The sequence below is a fragment of the Protopterus annectens genome, chromosome 1.part2, assembly GCF_019279795.1.
Source record: "Protopterus annectens isolate FY-2018-M chromosome 1.part2, PAN1.0, whole genome shotgun sequence".
NCBI lineage: Eukaryota > Metazoa > Chordata > Ceratodontiformes > Protopteridae > Protopterus > Protopterus annectens.
This window is the reverse complement of record NC_056727.1, coordinates 249,540,008-249,564,501: the sequence shown is the minus strand read 5'-3', so window position 1 is coordinate 249,564,501 and position 24,494 is coordinate 249,540,008. Positions and strand designations below refer to the sequence as shown.

The 24,494-nt window shown below is 44.4% G+C and overlaps 1 protein-coding gene across 2 annotated transcripts in view; it reads left to right on the top strand.

Annotated features, from left to right (window-relative positions):
- ETAA1 (ETAA1 activator of ATR kinase) overlaps positions 1-24,494 on the top strand; it is a 347,803-nt gene that overhangs the window by 165,502 nt on the left and 157,807 nt on the right. For both annotated transcript variants that reach the window (XM_044055875.1, XM_044055886.1), the window contains exon 3: positions 15,122-15,198. In XM_044055875.1, coding sequence (XP_043911810.1) covers positions 15,122-15,198 — 77 coding nt within the window. The remainder of the gene's footprint in view (positions 1-15,121; positions 15,199-24,494) is intronic.

Below are 24,494 nucleotides of genomic sequence, written 5' to 3'. Positions count from 1 at the left end.
CTGAACAAGTTGGAAAACATACTTTGCAATGTGGTTTTGATTCTTTAGAGGCCTCTTGCAGGGCTGCTGTTACTGGGTCTGTGCTTAGAAGGCATGCTTGGCTTAAGGAGCAATCTTTGCCTGATCATGTTAAAGCTAAATTGTTGGATGCTCCTTTAAATCAGGACCGCCTGTTTGGCAACAAGGCTGAAGAAGTTCTTAAGATGGAAGATAAAGTTAAATCTATGCAAACTGTTAAAGATTTTTTACAAGTGCAACATCCTAGATTTAGTAGGCACTGGCCTACTAAGAATTGGTCCTTTCTGGTCCCTTCCAGGTCTTCTCAAGCCAAACCCAGACACAGCAAAACCCCCAGGTTTCAGTCCCAGGGGACTCTCAGAACCAAGCAGTGGGGGGCCTCCACTTCCAAATCTCGAAATAACAAGACACCCCCCTATGGTCTCATTGACTTCCTTTTAAAATTAACAAGCACTTATCTTTTGACCGCCCCTTTGGGGGAAAGATTGTTCTTCATGCAAAGAACTGGGAACTCATAACCCAGGACAAGTGGGTTTTAAATATAGTGTCCCAGGGATACAGATTTCATTTCCACACTTTGCCAACACAAATGGGTGGGTGGCCAGACCTGGCCCCAAATCAGTGGGCAGAGGCTCAAAAACAAGTACTTTCCCTCTTAAGCATGGGGGCTATTCAACTGGTACCAGAAGAGGAAAAGGGACAAGGTTTCTACTCCAGACTTTTTCTGGTACCCAGAAAAGACAAATCATGGCATCCAATCCTGGACCTGTCTACTCTAAACACCTTTCTGGAGATTCCAAAATTCAAGATGCTGACTCTTCATCAATTACTTCCTGTGCTAGGCAAAGACGCCTGGTTGGTAACACTAAATTTAAAAGAAGCATACCTGCACATCTCAATCAGGGAATCTTGCAGAAGATACCAATGCTTCAAAGCAGGCTGCACGCATTATCAGTTCTTTGCACTGCCCTTTGGCCTTTCTACTGCACCCAGGGTATTCACAAAGTGCCTGGCTCCAGTTATTGCTTTTTGCAGGCAAGGAAGTATTCAGATATACCCATACCTGGACGATTGTCTAATTCAGGCAGAAAGCCAGGGCATACTTTTAAATCATCTGGCGTTTGTAAAAAGGGTTCTAACTTGTCTGGGGTACACCATAAACGAAAAGAAATCACAACTGGTACCCTGTCAACAAATTACATTCCTGGGAGCAAGCATGAATACAACTTCCCAGATTGCTTAACTTACGGCAGAAAAGCAAATTCATTTGGGGTTCATGGCCTCCTGCATTCTTCTAATTCCATATGCAAGACTGCATATGAGGAAACTACAGTGGTACCTAAAAGCCTGTGGAGTCAACATTCTCACAGCCTGGAAACAATGATTCCTATCATACCTTGCCTACGCCTAGAGCTCCTGTGGTGGGCAGAGGCCTTCCACCAAAACAAGGGACAACCATTTACACTACCCCCTACCACCCAAACCCTAGCAACAGATGCATCAGACTATGCATGTTGGGGCTCACCTGGCAGGGAAGTGCATTCAGGGCAAATGGAACCCAAGTCAAATGCACCTACATATCAATCAAAAGAAATGTTAGCTGTACAGAATGCTCTGACAGTCTTCAAGGACTACATTCTTCCAGGACACTAATGGCAAAGACAGACAACACCACGGTTATGTGATACATAAACAAGCAGGGGGGTACACATTCCTACCCCCTCTGTAGATTAGCCATGGCATTGTGGAACACAGCCTTGAGCTACCAAGTGCATCTACAAGCTCATTCCTGCCAGGAAAATTAAATACACTGACAGACTAAGCAGAAACCTCATGGACCCACACGAGTGGAAACTGGAGCCAAGGATTTTCAACATGCTGAAAAGCGAATGGGGGAGCCCAGACATAGATCTATTTGCCTCCCCCCAGAACTACCAGTTGGAAAAGTTTTGCACAAGGACTCCCCACAAACAAGCCTGGAAAGTGGATGCTCTGTCCTTCAGCTGGAAAAACCTATCAGTCTATGCCTTCCCCCCACTGCCTCTGCTCTCCAAAGTTCAACTAAAAATCAAACAGGACAAACCAAGGATGATCTTGATTGCTCCAGACTGGCCGCGCCAACACTGGTACCCCCTCCTGAGCAGTGTGTCGCAGTTACCTCCATGGCACCTGCCTCAGACCCCTTCCCTGCTGTCCCAGCAGGAGAACCAATTTCTGCACCCTCAGCTTCCAGCTTTGAACCTTGCAGCCTGGCTAATCACTTAAATTCACCCATTTCATCACTCAGCAAACCTGTGATGGATGTCATCTTAGAGACAAGGAGACCTAGTACTAGAAAATCTTATGCTGACAAATGGAAAAGATTCTGTGCCTGGAACCAATCTCAAGGGATTAGCACAGCAGCACCCAATTTACCAACTGAGATGCTTCACAAGGGCCCGTCTTTTTCCTCCATCAAAATCCACGCCTCAGCCATTTCAGCTCATTATAACACAGAACCTCCCCTGTTCTCTCATCCTCTGCTCAAGCAGTACCTCAGAGGGACAAAAAACTTGAGACCACCCAGGAGAGCTCCAACCTCTGCCTGGGACCTTAACGTTGTATTGGAGAAACTCACTCTACCTTCTTTCGAGCCAGCTGCTACTGTGGACTTAAAATTTCTTTCTTGGAAAACAGCCTTCCTTTTAGCAATCACTTCAGCTAGAAGGATATCTGAATTACAGGCCCTTATGGCAGTGGAGCCTTTCATCATCTTTCATGCGGATAGGGTGTCACTCAGGACCAATCCATCCTTCATGCCCAAGGTGGTATCCAGTGTGGCTCTTAATCAGTCCATTCATTTGCCAACATTCTTTCCCAATCCACAGAACAAAGGTGAATGGATTCTGCATTCCTTGGATGTGCACAGACAACTTAGATTCTACTTGGACGGGACTAAACCTCGAAGACCGTCTGAATAACTGCTGGTAGCATTTGCTGCAGGGGCAGAGGGGGAGGCTATTTCAAAACAAACCATTTCTAAATGGATAAGCCATTGCATTCATTTCTGCTATACGCACCATGGAAAACCTATCCCACAGGGGATCAGATCTCACTCCACCAGGGCTGCATCTACTTCTGCAGCCTTTCTCAGAGGTGTTCCTACCAGGGACATCCTAGAAGCTGCTACCTGGAGTTCTGTACATACTTTCACCAAGCATTATTATTTGCCAATTTTCTCTAAATCCAGAGCTGGCTTTGCCACTGCTGTCTTGCAAGGCCTTATAGCTGGCCCTAATGCTACATAAACTCCTCCTCCCAACCATAGCTTTGGGAATCTACCCAAATGTAATGACTGCAACAGTGAAACACGAAGAACATAGTACAGTTGTGTACACTTACCGTAAATGTAGATGTCGAGTGTATTCACTGTTGCAGTCTTGGTTACCCTCCCAACAGCCACCTAATTTCTTCTGGCTATACTATTTTCCTTTATTATGCTTACAAGCCTTTTTGGTGTATTTGCTTTTTGTTGGAGGTATACCTTTGTGTTTTTATGTTTATTTGCTCCCCATTAGGGGGGCACCTGACATCCGGGGCAAGAAAAACTGATGCAATGGCGTTGGCTGCATGTTTTATACCCCCTGATGACCTGACATCATGGAAGAAGAGACAGCAACTGACGCAGGACCCAAGACTTGGTTAATCAGGTCGACTGAGGGCAACCTGCCAGCAGATTACCCAAATGTAATGACTGCAACAGTGAATACACTCGAACACGTACATTTATGGTAAGTGTACACAACTGTACTTTCAGAGACACTGAAACATATTAAGGGCAGATGACTGTTTTTCCACCATTTTGCAAGACCGGTGTTTGTTCTCATTTCGCAGGGGGAGAAACATAGGGTCCCAATTGAGTCATTACAAACACATCAGCCAAACTACAGGGGTTTCTGGACAACGGACCATGGTTGGGGACCTACTTTCGGGTTGTGTTCCTTGCGGCCACTGTACCCACTTTAAAGCTTTGAATAAAACTAAGGAGTTTTCCAGCAGTAATACAGGCAATGTTTTTCAGATTCAGTTCTTTGCAAATTGTGGGACAGATTGGCTGATTTATTTGGTCACCTGTAGTTGCCATGCCTTTTATGTTGTACAGACATCCAGACTCCTTAGGATCCGTATTTCAGAACACTTTAGTGGGATACGAAATAAAAAAAAAAACAGTAACGCATTATACAAACACACCATTAAACATCCTAATGCTACATTCAGATTTACAGTTATTGACAAAATCATGGGCAGTAGGGCTAATAAAACCGGATGGCATAGCCTTTTTGATTCAGAAGAAATGGATAATTAAGCTGGGGGCTTTATTTGCACCTGGTATGAATGAACATTTGTAAGGAACCAATCATGTTTCAGCATCAGTCTGTATGTTCATTATAAATAGGGACTACTGTTCTCATTTTATTTTAAACACTGAAGAAGGCTGAGAATTTATTGAACCGAAACCGGTCTGTTTATTATGCTTTAAGACAAGCTAATAAAATTAAACAGCTTGCCCTGATCTGCTTGCTTTGTTTGATTTTTACATTTTGGTTTTTTGAGCCGTGCAGTTGCCGTACGGGCAGGATATCCCAATAGTTTGCATTTCTCTTATTCTTCCAGGACAACTATTGGTAAAGACAGACAACACCACAGATGTGCTTCAAGGATGCATCTGCAGTCCTTACAAATGGGTTGTCCTGTCGTCAGGCAGCCCTTCGGTCGGCCGGATTCCAAAGTCTGGGTCTGGCTTCGGCTGGTGTCGCACTTCACCCGACGTCATTGCGGCAGTTATTCGGGTATAAAGGCATCAGCCGACGCCATTTTCCTCCGTCTTTCTTTGCATCCCATCAGTCATACTCAGAATTTTGCACCAGGACTTTCCACAGAGAAGCTTGGAAAGTGGATGCCTGTCATTCAGTTGGAGGAACCTCTCGGATATGCCTTTCCTCTTCCTCTTCTTCACAGGTTTTATTGAAGATAAACAGGACAAGCCCAAGATGATGATCTTGCTGGCTCCAAATTGGCCTCTGCAGTTTTGGTATCCATCTCTAAAAAACCTATGCCTGGAGCCCCCTTGGGTTTTACCTCAGTCTCCGAACCTTCTGTCCCAACATCAGGGTCAGGTTCTTCACTCTCATGTCAGAACTCTCAGCCTGGCGGCCTGGTTAATCCAGGGCCTTGATTTCTTCTTTACTGCCCAAGCAGGTTATGGATGTCATTTTAGAAGCCAGACGTCCTAGCACTAGAAAATCTTCTGCAGGAAAATGGAAAACAATTTGTTCCTGGATGCAGGCTCAGGATTCTGATCCTCTTCTTCCTAACATTACTTTAATTTTACTTTACTTGACAGATCTCTTACATAAGGGTCTTTCTTTCTCTTCCATTAAGATGCATGCCTCTGCTATTTCTGCTCATTATAATACAGACCCTCCCATCTTTTCCCACCAGCTCATGAGACAGTTTCTCAGAGGAGCTAAGAACTTAAGACCTCCTAGAGCTCCTCCCATTCCTGCTTGGGATCTCAACTATGTTTTGGAAAAACTAACCTTGCCTCCTTTTGAGCCTGCTGCCTCTTCTGACATCAAGTTTTTATCTTGGAAGACAGCTATCCTGTTAGCCCTAACCTCTGCCAGGAGAGTTTCAGAGTTACAAGCTCTTACGGCTGTGGAACCTTATATTATTTTTCAACAAGACAGGGTATCTTTGAGGACTAATCCTAACTTCTTGCCCAAGGTGGTTTCTGAAGTGGCTTTAAATCAAACTATCCACTTGCCAACCTTTTTCCCCACTCCTCAAAATAAAGGGGAAAGGATCTTACATTCCTTGGATGTACACAGACAACTATGTTTTTACCTGAACAGAACCAAGGACATCAGAAAATCAGAACAGTTGTTTGTTTCTTATGCTTCAAGTTCCTAAGGTAAAGCCATTTCAAAACGGACCATTTCTAAATGGATTGCTCATGGAATCAGATTTTGTTGTTCTCATCATGGAAAGCAAATCCCAGGGAGTATACGGACTCATTCCACCAGAGCTGATGCCACTTCTGCGGCCTTCCTCAGGGGAGTTCCTACCGAGGACATTTTGGAGGCTGCAACTTGGAGTTCAGTGCATACTTTTTCTAAGCACTACAATCTACCTCTCTACTCGGGCAGGCTTTGCCTCTGCAGTCTTGCAGGGCCTTTTAGCCGCCCCTTCCTCTTTATGACCACCTCCCTCCCTTTCAGCTTTGGGATTCTACCCTACAGTCATGACTGCAACAGTGAAACACGATGAACATAGTCCAGTTGTGTACACCTACCATAAATGTAGATGTTCGAGTGTCTTTACTGTTGCAGTCTGTTCCTCCCTCCTGTCCCCTCTTATTTTTACTTTTGTGTATTTCCCTTTTTCACCATTCTTCTGAGGTGTATTTGCAAAGGTAATGGGACCTTTTTCATTTTGGGACTCCTGACATCTGGGGCAAGAAAAACTGGAGAAGATGGCTGCTGTCAGCTTTATACTCCTGGCTCTGACGCCAGGGAGCATGGTTGAACAGCGACGCCGGACCCAGACTTTGGGATTCTGGCCGACCGAGGGCTGCCTGCGGAAGGGAGAACCCTACAGTCATGACTGCAACAGTGAAGACACTCGAACATCTACATTTATGGTAGGTGTACACAACTGTACTTTCCTTTTCAAAAATCCTGTTGCAGATCCAGAGACTATTTCTCAGGGTTCCAAGGGCATTAAGGCTTCTACTGCTAAAAATCCTACCCCTTCTGATAGAGACTCCAGGGCGCTGGATAGATGGGGTAAAAAGGTTTATACAACCTTGGCAATCTGAGCTTTAAACTGCCAATTTCACATGTTAAAATATCAGCAACATGTTATTGGACTGTTTAAACAGAAAATGATGTTGATTCCTGACTGTGTGGAAAATAAAGATTTACAGGACTTAATGCATTCTGCTGAACAAGTTGGAAAACATACTTTGCAATGTGGTTTTGATTCTTTAGAGGCCTCTTGCAGGGCTGCTGTTACTGGGTCTGTGCTTAGAAGGCATGCTTGGCTTAAGGAGCAATCTTTGCCTGATCATGTTAAAGCTAAATTGTTGGATGCTCCTTTAAATCAGGACCGCCTGTTTGGCAACAAGGCTGAAGAAGTTCTTAAAAAGATGGAAGATAAAGCTAAATCTATGCAAACTGTTAAAGATTTTTTACAAGTGCAACCTCCTAGATTTAGTAGGCACTGGCCTACTAAGAATTGGTCCTTTCTGGTCCCTTCCAGGTCTTCTCAAGCCAAACCCAGACACAGCAAAACCCCCAGGTTTCAGTCCCAGGGGACTCTCAGAACCAAGCAGTGGGGGGGCATCCACTTCCAAATCTGGAAATAACAAGACACCCCCCTATGGTCTCAAAAACTGGGAACTCATAACCCAGGACAAGTGGGTTTTAAATATAGTGTCCCAGGGATACAGATTTCATTTCCACACTTTGCCAACACAAATGGGTGGGTGGCCAGACCTGGCCCCAAATCAGTGGGCAGAGGCTCAAAAACAAGTACTTTCCCTCTTAAGCATGGGGGCTATTCAACTGGTACCAGAAGAGGAAAAGGGACAAGGTTTCTACTCCTGACTTTTTCTGGTACCCAGAAAAGACAAATCATGGCATCCAATCCTGGACCTGTCTACTCTAAACACCTTTCTGGAGATTCCAAAATTCAAGATGCTGACTCTTCATCAATTACTTCCTGTAGGCAAAAGCCTGGTTGGTAACACTAAATTTAAAAGAAGCATACCTGCACATCTCAATCAGGGAATCTTGCAGAAGATACCAATGCTTCAAAGCAGGCTGCACGCATTATCAGTTCTTTGCACTGCCGTTTGGCTTTTCTACTGCACCCAGGGTATTCACAAAGTGCCTGGCTCCAGTTATTGCTTTTTGCAGGCAAGGAAGTATTCAGATATACCCATACCTGGACGATTGTCTAATTCAGGCAGAAAGCCAGGGCATACTTTTAAATCATCTGGCGTTTGTAAAAAGGGTTCTAACTTGTCTGGGGTACACCATAAACGAAAAGAAATCACAACTGGTACCCTGTCAACAAATTACATTCCTGGGAGCAAGCATGAATACAACTTCCCAGATTGCTTAACTTACGGCAGAAAAGCAAATTCATTTGGGGTTCATGGCCTCCTGCATTCTTCTAATTCCATATGCAAGACTGCATATGAGGAAACTACAGTGGTACCTAAAAAGCCTGTGGAGTCAACATTCTCACAGCCTGGAAACAATGATTCCTATCATACCTTGCCTACGCCTAGAGCTCCTGTGGTGGGCAGAGGCCTTCCACCAAAACAAGGGACAACCATTTACACTACCCCCTGCCACCCAAACCCTAGCAACAGATGCATCAGACTATGCATGTTGGGGCTCACCTGGCAGGGAAGTGCATTCAGGGCAAATGGAACCCAAGTCAAATGCACCTACATATCAATCAAAAGAAATGTTAGCTGTACAGAATGCTCTGACAGTCTTCAAGGACTACATTCTTCCAGGACACTAATGGTAAAGACAGACAACACCACGGTTATGTGATACATAAACAAGCAGGGGGGTACACATTCCTACCCCCTCTGTAGATTAGCCATGGCATTGTGGAACACAGCCTTGAGCTACCAAGTGCATCTACAAGCTCAATTCCTGCCAGGAAAATTAAATACACTGACAGACTAAGCAGAAACCTCATGGACCCACACGAGTGGAAACTGCAACCAAGGGTTTTCAACATGTTGACAAGTGAATGGGGGAGCCCAGACCGAGATCTATTTGTCTCCCCAAAGAACTACCAGTTGGACAAGTTTTGCACAAGCATTCCCCACAAACAAGCCTGGAAAGTGGATGCTCTGTCCATCAGCTGGAAAAACCTATCAGTCTACACCTTCCTCCCGCTGCCTGTGTTCCCGAAAGTTCTACTAAAAGTCAAACAGGACAAACCAAGGATGATCTTGATTGCTCCAGACTGGCCGCGCCAACACTGGTACCCCCTCCTGCTCAGTGTGTCGCAGTTAGCTCCATGGCACCTGCCTCAGACCCTTTCATGCTGTCCTAGCAGGAGAACCAATTTCTGCACCCTCAGCTTCCAACATTGAACCCTGCAGCCGGGCTAATCACTTAAATTCACTCTTTTCATCCCTCAGCAAACTTGTGATGGATGTCATCTTCGAGGCAATGAGACCTAGTACTAGAAAATCTTATGCTGACAAATGGAAAAGATTCTGTGCCTGGAACCAATCTCAAGGGTTGAGCACAGCAGCACCCAATTTACCAACTGAGATGCTTCACAAGGGCCCGTCTTTTTCCTCCATCAAAATCCACGCCTCAGCCATTTCAGCTCATTATAACACAGAACCTCCCCTGTTCTCTCATCCTCTGCTCAAGCAGTACCTCAGAGGGACAAAAAACTTGAGACCACCCAGGAGAGCTCCAACCTCTGCCTGGGACCTTAACGTTGTATTGTAGAAACTCACTCTACCTTCTTTCGAGCCAGCTGCTACTGTGGACTTAAAATTTCTTTCTTGGAAAACAGCCTTCCTTTTAGCAATCACTTCAGCTAGAAGGATATCTGAATTACAGGCCCTTATGGCAGTGGAGCCTTTCATCATCTTTCATGCGGATAGGGTGTCACTCAGGACCAATCCATCCTTCATGCCCAGGTGGTATCCAGTGTGGCTCTTAATCAGTCCATTCATTTGCCAACATTCTTTCCCAATCCACAGAACAAAGGTGAATGGATTCTGCATTCCTTGGATGTGCACAGACAACTTAGAGTGTACTTGGACGGGACTAAACCTCGAAGACCGTCTGAATAACTGCTGGTGGCATTTGCTGCAGGGGCAGAGGGGGAGGCTATTTCAAAACAAACCATTTCTAAATGGATAAGCCATTGCATTCATTTCTGCTGTACGCACCATGGAAAACCTATCCCACAGGGGATCAGATCTCACTCCACCAGGGCTGCATCTACTTCTGCAGCCTTTCTCAGAGGTGTTCCTACCAGGGACATCCTAGAAGCTGCTACCTGGAGTTCTGTACATACTTTCACCAAGCATTATTATTTGCCAATTTTTTCTAAATCCAGAGCTGGCTTTGCCACTGCTGTCTTGCAAGGCCTTATAGCTGGCCCTAATGCTATATAAACTCCTCCTCCCAACCATAGCTTTGGGAATCTACCCAAATGTAATGACTGCAACAGTGAAACACGAAGAACATAGTACAGTTGTGTACACTTACCTAAATGTAGATGTCGAGTGTATTCACTGTTGCAGTCTGTTACCCTCCTCAAAGCCACCTAATTTCTTCTGTCTATACTATTTCTTTATTATGCTTACAAGCCTTTGGTGTATTTGCTTTTGTTGGAGGTATACCTTTGTTTAGTTTTTTGCTCCCATTGGGGCAGCATGGGCAAGAAAAACTGATCAAGCGGTTGCTGGTTTTAGTCCTGAACTACAAGCATTAATGGCAGTACAACCTTTCCTGATCTTCCATCAAGATAGTGTCCATGAGAACAAATCCTACATTTATGCCTAAGGTGGTATCCAGAGTCTCTTTAAATCAGGCTATCCACCTTCCTACATTCTTCCCAATCCACAGAACAGGGGAAAAGCTCTTACATACCTTGGATGTACACAGGCAATTACGCTACTACCTGGACAGGACAAAAAACAATAGAAAAACTGACCAGCTTCTGGTAGCTTATGCAACAGGAAAAGAAGGAAAACCAATTTCTAAACAGACAATCTCCAAATGGATAGGAAATTGCATTAGACTTTATTACTCCTACCATGGAAAGAAACTCCAGAGAACATCAGGCCTCACTCCACAAGGGCCACAGCCACTACACAGCTTTCTTTCTTCACGGTGGCTGCCAAGGACATTATAGAGGCTGCTACTTGGACCTCCGTGCATACATTTGCCAAACATTATAACACCTCTATACTCTAGATCCCGTGCTGGCTTTGCCACTGCTGTTTTGCAAGGGATCCTGACTACCATAATCTTTCTCATTTCCTCCTCCCTAGTTTAGCTATGGTATTCTACCCATTTGTAAGGACTGCAGATGCATCCTTGAGGACATAGTACAGTTTGTACCTACCATAAATGTAGATGTCCGAGAGGAATGCATCTGCAGTCAGGATTACTCACCCTCCTTCCCCTCTGAGGTACTCCTAGGGTACTTACCAATCTTCAGCTAGCTTGGGGGGGGATCTATTATGGTGTATTTGTTTGTATATATGTACATACATGTTTATTTTGTGTGTTTGCTCTCTACTATTTGGAAACATTGGCATTTATCCAAATTTAGCCTACCAAGAGGGCACCTGACATCTGGGGCAAGAAACACTGAGGAAAATGGCGTCGGCTGATGCCTTTATACCCGAATAACTGCCGCAATGACGTCGGGTGAAGTGCGACACCAGCCGAAGCCAGACCCAGACTTTGGAATCCGGCCGACCGAAGGGCTGCCTGACGACAGGACAACCCATTTGTAAGGACTGCAGATGCATTCCTCTCGGACATCTACATTTATGGTAGGTACAAAACTGTACTTTATGTGGTACATAAACAAGCAGGGGGGAAACCCATTCCTACCCACTCTGCAGATTAGCCATGGCTCTGTGGAACACAGCCTTGAGCAACCAAGTGCACCTGCAAGCTCAATTTCTGCCAGGCAAACTAAATTCACTGGCAGCCGACTTGAGCAGAAATCTCATGGACCCACACGAGTGGAAACTGGAACCCAAAATATTCAAGCTTTTGAGGCACAGGTGGGGGGGACCAGAGGTGGACCTCTTTGCTTCCCCTCAGAACTATCAATTGAGCAAGTATTGCACCAGAACTCCCCACAGCCAAGCTTGGAAAGTGGATGCTCTCTCCTTTACCTGGGAAGGCCTCTCAATCTATGCCTTTTCCCCCCTCTGCCCCTCCTCTCGAAGGTTCTACTAAAGATCAAACAAGACAAGTCAAGGACAGTCTTGATTGCACCAGACTGGCCACGCCAGCACTGGTACCCTTTTTTGCGCAGTCTGACAGTAGTGCCACCATGGCACCTGCCTCAGACCCCTTCCTTGCTGTCCCAGCAGGAGGGCCAGATTTTGCACCCTCAACAAACGGACCCTGAACCTAGCAGCCTGGCTCATCCACTGAACTCATCACCAGCAACCCTCAGTAAGCAGGTGCTGGGTGTCATTCTGGAGGCAAGGAGGCCTAGTACTAGAAAATCCTATTTGGAAAAGTGGAAAAGATACTGTTCCTGGAGCCAGTCTCAGGGAATGGACACAACTGTGCCTAGCTTACCTCATACACTAGATTACTTAACAGAAATGCTCCATGCTCCACAAAGGCCTATTCTTCTCTTCAGTTAAGATTCATACCTCTGCCATCTCAGCTCATTATAATACTGAGCCACCCCTCTTCTCTCATCCTCTCGTCAGACAGTTCCTGAGAGGAGCCAAAAAGTTTAAGACCCCACAGGAGAGCTCCCACTCCAGCTTGGGACCTTAACTTTGTATTGGAAAAGCTCACGCTTCCGCCCTTTGAACCTGCTGCTACAGCAGAGTTAAAATTCCTGGGTTCCTATTGCGTGATCGAAAATTGTAAACGGCGAACGCGTATTGAGAGAACCCGATTGGTCGTAACATCCTGAGCATAACACGGATATTGCCATAGGGGAATATTTTCCCTTTACTTCAATGCAGTGCGATCTCGGAGTAGGAATATTTAAGTAGCGGGGGTGTGGGGGACGCTGCCCCCCACATGGGGGGTGCAAGGGGGCCTTGCCACCCTGCCTACAGTATTTAGGTAAGTATAGTTTTTCATTTTTATTTTTTTATTATATTTTCGAAATTTCAAACATCGCTCCTATGGTGTCGTCCATATGGCGTTCGATGTTTGAAACTTTCGAAAATATAATATAGGCCCAGAATTCCTCTCATGGAAAACAGCTTTACTTCTAGCCATCACTTCAGCAAGAAGAGTGCCTGAATTGCAGGCCCTTATGGCTGTGGAACCCTTCATTATCTTCCATGTGGACAGGATTTCCCTCAGGAATAACCCATCATTTATGCCCAAGGTGGTATCTAGTGTGGCTTTAAACCAATCCATTCATTTGCCAACTTTTTTCCCTAATCCTCAGAATAAAGGGGAAAGGGTCCTGCACTCCCTAGATGTGCACAGGCAGCTTAGGTTTTATCTGGACAGGACTAAGACTTCCCGAAAATCTGACCAGCTGCTAGTCAGCTTTGCTGCAGGGGCAGAGGACAAGGCCATTTCAAAGCAAACCATTTCTAAGTGGATAGCACACTGCATCCATTTATGCTACAAATGCCATGGGAAACCTACCCCACAGGAGATCAGAACACATTCCACTAGAGTTACATAAACCTCTACAGCTTTTCTCAGGGGAGTCCCTACCAGTGGCATCCTGGAAGCTGCAACCTGGAGCTCTGTACAGATTTTCACCAAGCATTACCACTTACCTATCTTTTCTAAATCCAGAGCTGGATTTGCCACAGCAGTCTTACAGGGCCTGATTGCCAGCCTTCATGTTTCTTAACTACCTCCACCAATCCTCAGCTTTGGGAATCAACCCAAATGTGATGACTGCAACAGTGAAACATGAAGAACATAGTACAGATGTGTACACTTACCATGAATGTAGATGTTTGAGTGTATTCACTGTTGCAGTCCTGGTTACCCTCCCTCCAGCCCCCTGACTTCTCTTTACTTCTACCTATCTTTTTTGTTTGGCATATCTTATATCATTGGTATTTGCTTTTTGCTGGGGGTGTTCTATACCATGTAAATGCTTCCTATTTTGGGAGCTCCTGACATCTGGGGCAAGAAAAAATGATGTAATGGCGTCAGCTGCATTTTTTTTATACCCCTGGCGACCTGACGTCATGGAAGAGGCGACAGCATCCGACGCAGAAATCCCAAGACTCTGGTATTCAGGCCGACTGAGGGCTACCTGCAGGCAGATAACCCAAATGTGATGACTGCAACAGTGAATACACTCGAACATCTACATTTATGGTAAGTGTACACAACTGTACTTTCTTTGAGGTTCTGTTTTGGGGCCATTCCCTTTTGGCATCTTCTCCTCAGATAATAGAATTCACTTCACTACTAGGCTCACCTAGATATGTAGGTGACTGGGAACCTGGAATTAGTTATTAACCCTGACTGCCAATTTACACCTTCAAACAGGAATGGCAAAGTAGAACAGACCTTGCCTTCAGTCAGCATTCTAACATTAAGTAAAACCCCTGTGCAAAGTTTGTACACTGATGGAAAACAAGTAATGCTGACAAACCTTAATGGTTTATGTGAAACCCATACAGTCACTGCTGTCCACAGAACATAAATTACATGTCAGGTCCTCCTTGGGGTACAAAGTTATATTGAGGAGGTAATTGTCTCTCTGTATACTGCACTTATAAAACCAGTTTGTAAAATATTATGAAACCTACACTCTTATGACATTTGTGCAATTGGGGTAAGGTACAGAAATGCTTGATAAATAGAATCAGTGGGCTTCAAAGTTTTTTGTGTAGCCAAAGACTGCCGCAGTTCTGTCGTTTCTGTATCTTGCTGCCGTCTTGGAAGAGATGTGCCTGACTTACAGGGCATTGTAGGACTCCTTACGTTTTGAAACACTTGGCATAGGATATTTCTTTGGTGACCTGAGCACAAGAAGGCACTTGGCCTCAATAAAAACCAGCATCAACCGTTACTAAAATTTGACAAGTTCATAGCTATGCCTGTGGAATACATATCAGTTGAACTTATCCATGCCATTGCAAAGGAAGTAGATGACTGCATGGGTACCTGTAAATTCCAGCATGAGACGAGGACATTGGGTTATTTAATGACTAGTAGGCCTTGAGCTTGTAGAGCCTATAAACACTGCTGTTGTCTAGCAAGTGTGATCTTTTCCTTTGTAGTAGCATGTAGATTTTAAAATGAAGTCCCTTAATTTTTTTTCTGAAAAACGTTAAAGTTCATCATAAATGTTTTTGTTTTAACAGGGCAAGGAAAGAAAAGGATAATTGGCAATGGACGCTTTGTTGAAATTTCAGAAATTGTCAAGCGTATTGCTCCTCGGGTAAGTATTTTCCAGATGTCTGACATCAGTGTCAAAACTTTTTTTTTTTTGCTCTGCCATGTTACTGCTAAACAGGCCACTAATTATTTAAATGTGTACAAGCAATACGTTTGATTCTTTAAGAATAACATGTCGGTGAGGGTTACCTTAAAATAATTCACTTTTGCACATCTAGTATGCTTGCAGTTTCTGTAACTCTGACTATTAAAAGTTACTGATTGTTTCATTCATGGTAGTTAAGGGGTGTTGCACTTGCAGTCATATTAAACCTTAAACATAGTTCAGATTTTTTTTTTTATCTTTAGCATTGCACTGTTGGCTTTATATCTGTTTCATTTACCACCATAACAGACTGTGGTATTCATAAGCATAGTGTGAGGTTGCATAAATGCATTCTGTGCATGGTGTAGTACTGCACTGTTCATTGCTGTGGTTTATAGATGTGGGTTGGGGTCACGAACAGTGGTATACAAAAGAATATCAACTGTGAATGGTTTAAAGGTGTGCATAATAGACCGTGTACTGTGTGCACTTAAACATGGGGTGGGGGGGCAATTGCTGTGTAGTATAACAGTGCTGCACTGTGTAGCAATGTACAGCTACTCAGTATGAGACAAGTAAAGTATAAAACACCTTAGTAGGTAGGTACTTAGGTTATCAGCTGTTTAGTAAGGTATAATGTCCTTTTATTCCCATGTTGCAGTATTCATCGCATATGGGTTTACTCCTCTTGCTACCCGAACGTCCGGCCAGTATGCAAACATTTTCAGTCACTGTACGGTGCGTGGGATGCCTGACATGGCTAGTGGAACATGGGCCATAAAAGTGACATCTGCATGCACTGGCCCTCAGAACTTCTCAGCTGCCAGTCGAACTTCAGGTGTTCTTACCATCCTGGCCATCTGATTTCAAGAAATCAGATAAGTGCCCCGTTGGGGAACCTTTCAGTCATTTTATTTATTTTAATGCCTGTTCATGTCATCCAGAAAGGGCAAGTGTAAGTGCGGCCATCAGATACCCCACAAGGACACCCACGATTAGTGTCTGTTTGTTTAGGTCGGTTGCACGACTACAAGGCCTGCTCCATTTGTCAGGTGTTTGTGTCCAAAACTTTGCGCAGCTGTCTGCATGCGCTCAACCTGCATCTAGAAAATCAACGACTAAAACAAATAGCCTTAGGTATGGAGGGTTTCACCTATGTACCTGCCGAACCGCCAAAAAAGAAATCCAAGACTGTCAGGCCTACCACTACTGCTGCACCTCTTGCGTCCGACCCTGAGCCTGTGGCCGACAGCCTTGTAGAGGATTCAGGCTCTGCCACCTCTGATATAGCAGGTACCTCCACAGAAGCTGCAAAATCCCATGAGGAGTGGGGAACCAGCGATTCCGGTAGGGTCATTGGATCCCTCCTGCTCCTTACAGTCACCTGATTCCAGGCCTTGCTTCCTTCAGACGCCTGCCAGGCCTCTCAAGAGTAAAGAAAAAAGGAAGCACATCTCACCGTCTTCTGAAAGCATGCCTGACTGGCAGACCTTCAGCTAAAGTTTGTTTAATGCTTTCATGGCCTTATGGCCTATGACTACAGGAACTTCTACGATCCCTCCTCCTATTCTGAGCCCAAGGCCTCAAACATCAGACCCATCCATGAGGAAAGAGGAGGATTTTTCTGATTCTTCATCGGAAGAATCACTCTCCTACACCTCTCAGCTTTCTTCTCCCTTGGGGTATGGCTTCCCAGGGGAAGAATCCATTGACCCCGACTCCCCAGCTGAGGATTTCACCTTTTGGAAAACCATTACCAAGATGAAAGAACATTATAAGTGGGAATCCTCTGAAATGATTGAGGGTCAAGAAAGGTATTATGACCTCATTCAGATGGATTCCCCAACCCCTACTGCTATCCCTCCTGTTCTGCCTGCCTTCCTGGATGCCTTCTCTTCAGCATCTTTGAACCCTGATTCACAACCCCCTGCTCACATGCAGACCCGATAGATTTTATAAAGTCCCTGAAATTGCTAAGTATCCTGTTAAGTGTCCTCCAGCAGACCCTGCCACCATTTCCATCTCCACAGATAAGGCTTTATTACCCACCACCACCATTCTCCCTGCTGACAAAGACAGCAAAACCATGGAACGTTTGGGTAAGAAAATTTACACCTGTGCTACTCTGGCCTTCAGGGCTACTAAATACTAGGCACACATGGCTAAATATGCCTTATCCCTGCTGGAGAAAGCCTCCAAGGAATTGTCTGATACAACAGATTTTGCTGCGAAAGCTTCACTGTCTTGACCCTTCTGGCTCTCATCTCCCAAGTTACCAGGCAGTCAATAAAGTGCAGTTATGATGATGCTGAAGCCTCAACAAGGTCAGCAGCATCTGCTTTGAGAAGATATTCCTGGCTACGCCTTCAGCCCCTTCCAGATGACTTTAGGGCAAAGCTGATTGATGCCCTCTGGACGACGCAGCTTTGTTTGGTACACAAGTGGCTGATTTATTTAAGTCACTACAGCAAAAGGGGAAAGTGCTGCAGGATTTAAAACACCCGCTAGTCTCTCCTATCCCAAAATTCCAAAGAAATTACCCAGCTAAAACTCAGTATAGAAAATGTACAGAAAAGACAGATTGTTGGCTTGGATTTGTTAATAATGAATTTTTTTTTTTTTTTTTTTTTTTTTTTTTTATTTTCCTTTTGATTGTTAGTGCTGTACCTTTGATCAATACATGAGGTTGATATATATGTGAAATTAACCAATGGAAGAATTTTGTATATATTGTATATAATGTGTGAATTTGTAATATGGTTGTGAAAAATAATAAAAAAATGATTAAGAAAGCACTCTCACCCTGCTGCTTCCACAAGGTTTAGGAAAACAACCAGGAAGCAACCCCATCCTGCTAGAGCTTCCCCCTCCTTTAGCCAGAGGCCACCCTTTCAAGACAGGGCAGTTAGTATTTGACCACCTGCCATCTTTGAAACCCTCACCCCCTCCTCTCCCACTGTTGGTTCATCTCTCTCACTGTCTTCTTGTGTGGCTATCCATCATCTCAAACAAATGGGTCTTTTCGGTCATTCAAAACGGGTACTTTTTGACCGGGCTTATGCCCTCAAAGGGGAAATGTATCTCACAACCTCCAACACAACAGCTACATCAGTTGCAGCCTGTAATAGAAACCCTGCTGGCTCATGGCACCATCGAAAAAGTGCCACTAGCTGCAGAAAGGAGAGGTTTCTACTCTAGAATTTTCAGAGTCCCAAGAAAAGACTGTCCTTGGAGACCAATCCTGGATCTCTCTCTTCTCAGCTTCTTCCTTCAGGTTCCTACTTTCAGGATGTTGACCTTACCACCTCTTTTTCCACTCCTGCTTCCCCAAGGGTTCATGGCCACCTTAGATGTAAAGGATGCCTACCTTCACATCCCCATAAGGCCCAGATGTTCTTCATCTCACATTGCTGCAGTCCATACGCATGAGGGGCCCGCCGTCCTCTCTCGGGCCCGAATACCAAAGCAAAGTATTGAGGTCGCGGCGTCATAAAGCGACTCAGATCTGACATCAGGTATCCAGGGTAATTAGCGCATGACCCGGCGTCATATCCTTGCCCTGCAGAAGCAGCCGCCGGTTGCGCGTTTCTAAATTTGTTTGATGCCGCGTTCCGGAAGGAAATTTAGATTATTCTGAGTTTCAGACCAAGAAAAGTTACCCGTTGTTTCCGTTTCTTGATTTTTTGTTTTTCTTGCACAGTCAGAAAGGATGTCAGAAAAAAGTGTGAATTTGTGTATTTGTTGTAGGAAGCGGTAGCCGCGGAAATTCTCTTTGTTTTGTATTCCTTGGCCCACGTAGCGAGGGCCCACGGTTGTGTTAAGTGTAATAATTTAATTATTAACCATTAAGCTTTACACGCCAAGCTCTCAAAAATTGATGGTAACTATAGGTAAATTAGCTCGTCTGTTATAATGCGCCGTGGAAGCGCAAAGAACCCTACTTAAAGGTAAAAGAAAAATGTCACAAGTCAGGCAGGATGAGTAGATCGGTCGGGCGCGGAATCTTGGAACTCACGGTGGAATCTGTGGATCAGCGAGGGAGGGAGATTGATCCAGGGAGGCTTTAATTTTGCAAGATGTGTACTCTCCCGCTCAGGTCCAGGCTGAGGGGCCTCTCAGGTTGCTGTTCTCCCTTCCTTGCCTAAGGTGGTTAGGCCTTCTCCTTCTGTCTCTAAGGCTCCTTCCAAGGCAGGCCTGGTTTGCGTGCCCCCCTGGTGTGGCAGTCCTAGTTCTTAGGTCCATTTCTTAAAAACACATGCTTAAAATGGCAGGTTAAAGATTTTTTCTTTTAGATTTCTTTGTTCCCTGGTTTGGAGAAGGCTAGGATTAGGAGGTGTCTTAAGAGGTGACAGGTGGAGACAGTTTCAGATATCTCGAGTGTGGCTGAAGACATTCACTCCTTTCCTTTCTCAGATTCCTCAGGATTCTTAGGATTCAGGGCATGACTTCTCCTCAGTTTTCTTTTTCTCCTCCCTGCATTTTTTTCAGGAAACTTTTTATTGGGGAAGGTTTTTCTTGAGATTGTTCGAAAGCCCAGTTGGGAAATTTTTGTTTTACCAGTTGTTTTTAGCCTTATACCCCCTCCTGTTGGCTGGATGTTGAGCAGGTTTTCCTCAAGAGCTTCCGAGCTAGAGACCATCTGCCTCCTAGCCAAGTAAGCCAGATCTGTATTACAGTGGTTAAAGGGACAGGATAATTATTAGTGCCTTACAGGGCTGTATCACCCACTGTAGCCAGGAAAGGCTTCTATGGGGGGCTTCTGTTGTCTTTTGTCCAGTTCTATGGATCAAATTAGTAAACTTTCTATAGATGGGGATTTGGCAGGTATTGCAGTGTTCCCACTTTAGCAATTAGGAATGCTCTTACCAGTTCATATGTTGAAGTATTGCAATTGATTGGCAGAGGTTTTAAAATCTAAAAAATATGGATGGATTGGGATGGCATAGAGCACAGGCATAAAAGGTCTTGCAATTTGGTTTCTCTGAACAGTGCGGTGGGTTTGGGTGCGTGTGGTTTGTTTCAGTTTGCTGAGGCCTTTTCTGCTTAAGGCTTTGAATGAAAAGTTATTAGTTCTGCTCATAATTTTAAGATCAGAATTTGCGTTTAGCATGTTGTGTTAGAAATTTTGGATGCTCCTTTACTAGAATGAAGGATTGAGGCTTAGTTCCTGTAGGTCTGTTTGTCTGTTTAGAGACAAGGCTCTTGAAGTTAACTGTTAAAAGACTGTTGAATGGGATTTTGCAGTTGCCATTAGTGCTTGGCCACCTGTAAGTCTAGAGACATAGGCCCTGGGCTGACACAGTACTTCTTTTCATTCTGGCGGTAGGGAGTCTAGCTGCGCATACTTTCTAGGGCAGCAGGGCCAGTGTGGTTTTAATCTACCCAAACATGCGAGGGGCCAGCATTGCCTACTTTTGAGCCAGATTCCCTGCATGGGAGTGAGCCAAATTTTTCCATGCATGCTGCTCCTTAGTCACCAGATTTGGCACTCTTCAAGCAGAAGCGAATTCTCTTCAAGCAACCGATTGGTGTTTTCTTCACCTTTGTGTTCTGGGATTTTATTTCAATACATTCAGCATTTTCAAGTAGGATTGGCTTTGTATTGCTTTTTGGTTTCTCATCATGGCAGATACAGCTACTTCTTCAAAATCAGGCTATAGGATTTTATTTCGCTTCACTTCTGCAATTAAAGAAACATTTTATTCTAAGCCTGTTTCTAGATTTTATTAGTTACCTAGGCGATTTCAGATTTATCTATCCTCAACACACAAACACTTAGGTTATCTTACCTCTGTTGGCCGTTGATTTAACTTCTACCTCAATTGGGCAAAATTCACTTAGCTTCCCGCTCTGGCTCTGAGGAAACATCTTCATGTTCCGGGGACTCTGGGACGAGGAGGCCACCTGCGTTTTGGGCTGGGACAGCTTATTGCAGGATGAGATGTTTGCCCTTTCTGGCTCCTATTTTTCCAGGGTGTCAGAAAAGGTTCTGGCTCGGTTGACTTCCTTGGGGCTTATGTAAGTTGTTCTTTATCACTTATTACTCTCTTTGCCAGGTCTTACTCAAGACGAAAGTTATAAGAATCCTATTTCTTCTCTACATTATGCAAGAGCAAGAGGAAGGTCTGCCTATGGTATCATGCATGAGGGTGTGAGTCCAGTCTAGTACAGTGCCTATATGTATTGACGACCCAAAGTCTACTAAATACGGCCAGATGGCTTTTTGACCCTGGCTTTCTGGGTGTTAATTACTTCAAGCAAAGTCAGATGGCTTTTGACATCAAGACTGTTATCCTTACTTACTCTGGTTCATGGCATCTTGTATTCACCAGAAGGTGCTTCCTAATACACCTCCAAGATGCTAGAAGCTACATTCAAATTCTACCTTGCCATGGACACAACAGAGCCAAGGTGGGCTCTATTTGTCAAATATCTAAAGGGATGCATTCAAAAGGACAATTTGTATTTGGGCTCAGGAATGTCACTAAACAAAGGGACTCTCACGGGCTCAGACCAAGGGCCGAGTCAGATTTTAACGACAGGCCTGACCAAGCGAAACATTTACATTTCACTCAATGGAAAATGGGTTCAAAGACAAGGCTGGGTTGCCACCTCAAAATGGGTACGCCAACAGAGACCACTGCCAGCAGTCAATTTGCATTTACAGCTGTCAAGGATTTACTTATGGCCCCAGGGCATTTGTTGATTCCTCTTGACAGCAGGCAAGTCATGATTTACACAAACAGCACAAACCAGACATTACATTGCACCCTCTTTGCAGGCAAGCCATGAGTTTTGTCTTTGCAGGCTCTCCAGTTTTTTGCCCCAGAATCTTCAGGCAAGTCTAAATTTCAGGCACAGAACTCCTTAGCATTTACACTGAACAGACAGATAGTGTTAGCCCTGAGTGGAAATTGGATCCTCATGTATTTGAAAAGTGACAGTGATAATGTTTCCAGATTGACTAGATCTATTTGCAATGCTCTACAGAGCAGTTCAGTTAATCTTTCACACCTATGTTTTTTCCGTTTGCTTTGAAAGTGGATGGCTCATCATTCAGTGACAAGAATCTTCGCGATCTATGCAGCTTAGCAATCTTCCTGCTTCCTCCTTTCGGTACTCTCTGTGGTCAGACAAGAACCAAGCCCTCCATGAAGACTTGCCTTCCATGATTGGCCTCGTCAAGCTCACTGGCAGTCTAAAGCTCTGAGGAGTTTAATTATGGGAGCCTCCACAGCGCTTGCGCCTTCCTGTTCCCTTTTTGTCACAGGTGGGCCCTCCCAAATTTTCTCAAAATGTATTTTGACCAAGTACCATCTAACAGCCTCTATATGTTCTGTTCTAGCACCTGGATTTCTACCAGCTTCACAACAAAAGTTTGAATGTGTTAGTTTTGGCCAGAAAGAAGTAGTAAGGGGAAAGTTTATGTGCTGATGATAAATGGAGTTTATTTTTAATTTGGAGCAGGACATTGATGTTTGATGTGATCTCACCTGATTTGTGTGTTTTCTCTATTTCTCATTATTTGGTTATAGAATTTCTTTGTCTTGTCTCTATAAAAGTTCATGCTGCAGCCACTTCATACTCATGCCTCTGTGACCCTCCATTGTTTTATTCTTTTTTACTTAATTTTTTTGAACCTCTTAGAAGAACATAGTTACCCCTTAGAGCTCCTACTCCTGCCTGGGATCTCAATTTTTGTTTGGAAAAACTTGCTTTACCTCCTTGCCTTTGAAGGAACCTGAGTTAAAGTTTTGTTTGTCTTGGATGCTTTCTTGTTGGCCATGCGTCTGCGTCTGCTAGAAGGGAATTACTGAATTACCTGAAATGATCTATGTATTTTCATAAGGATTTTTGCATGGGATGCGTACTCTCTCCACTTTTTTTATGCCTTTGGATGCCAAATGTGACTTGAAAATTTATTTACACCAATCCTACTTTTTTTGCAGATTCCCCAAAATAAAAGGGAAAATTTTTGCAAATTTTGATCACTTTGGATATTCACAGCAGGTTTGAGCAGGAAGTGCAGGGCTAAGACAGTCTTAGCAGTCTCATGTTTGGTTTTTTTCTTTTGTTCTCAGACCTCAGGTTTCAAAACTGTCAAAACTAAAGATAGAGCTTTTTGGATTTTTTGCTTTTTTGCTTTTTGTTATTGTGCTCATTGGAGGAAGTGGAATCAGGGCCTCACTCCCACTCCTACTGCAGTAGCTGCTTGCTTTGGGGGTAGCTTTGCAGAATATTTTATTTTGGCAGCTTGGAAGCAGCTTCAGTGCATACTTTTCTAAACATTACTCTGGGATTCCCACCTTTAAATCTTTCGTCAATGCCACATGGAAAGTTGCCACATTTTGGCAGCTCCATAAATGTTATGATTTTGCCTCCCTCCCTTTACAGTCTGCTTTGGGATTCTGACTGCGGTTCTGGACTGATGAATATGAGATAGGTGGCACAGAGTATTTGCATAACCTACCATAAATGTAGATATTCACGGCTGATGTATTCTGTTTAGGCCTTCTTTGCCTTCCTCATAGATTTGGGAATGGTTGTATGGTTGGAATGGTTGTATGGTTTGGGTGGTACATGCCTTTGGGACACTTTTCAGGAAATACCTGAGGTTCAGTGGGCCCTTCTCACTTTCAGTTCTCTGCCTTGCCCTTTGGGTTTTCCACTGCACCCAGGGTATTCACCAAATGTCTGGCTCCAGTTACTGCCTTTTGCAGGACAAAAGGAATCCAGGTATTCCTTTATCTGGATGGCCTGCTTGTACAGGCAGTCTGCAAGGAGACCCTTCTGCAACACACACTTCTTGCCATTTCACTCCTGCAGTCCCTGGGATTTCAGATCAGCTTCCCAAACTCCCACCAGGAACCTACTCGAGACATTGTCTTCTTGGGGTGCAGGATTCGTATAGACATCATGAAAGCCTACCCCCAAAAAAAAAAAACGGTGGAAAGCTTGACAGAACACCTACTTCTGGTCCTTCAAACAACAGAATTGACAACAAAAAAGTACATCAGGCCACTATCCCCATGTTACCATTAGCAAAACTCTGTATGAGAAAGTTGCAGTGGTACCAAAGGTTAGTCTGGGCCCAGCACTCACACCCCTTGGAGTACAGGGTTCCCCTCCTGCCCTACCTCAAACTAGAAATCCAGTGGTAGTTGAAGCAAGTGAACCTCAATCCAGGTCTTCCCCTCCAACCACCCTAACCCAAACAAATAATGCACACAGATGCCTCAGACTTGGGCTGGGGA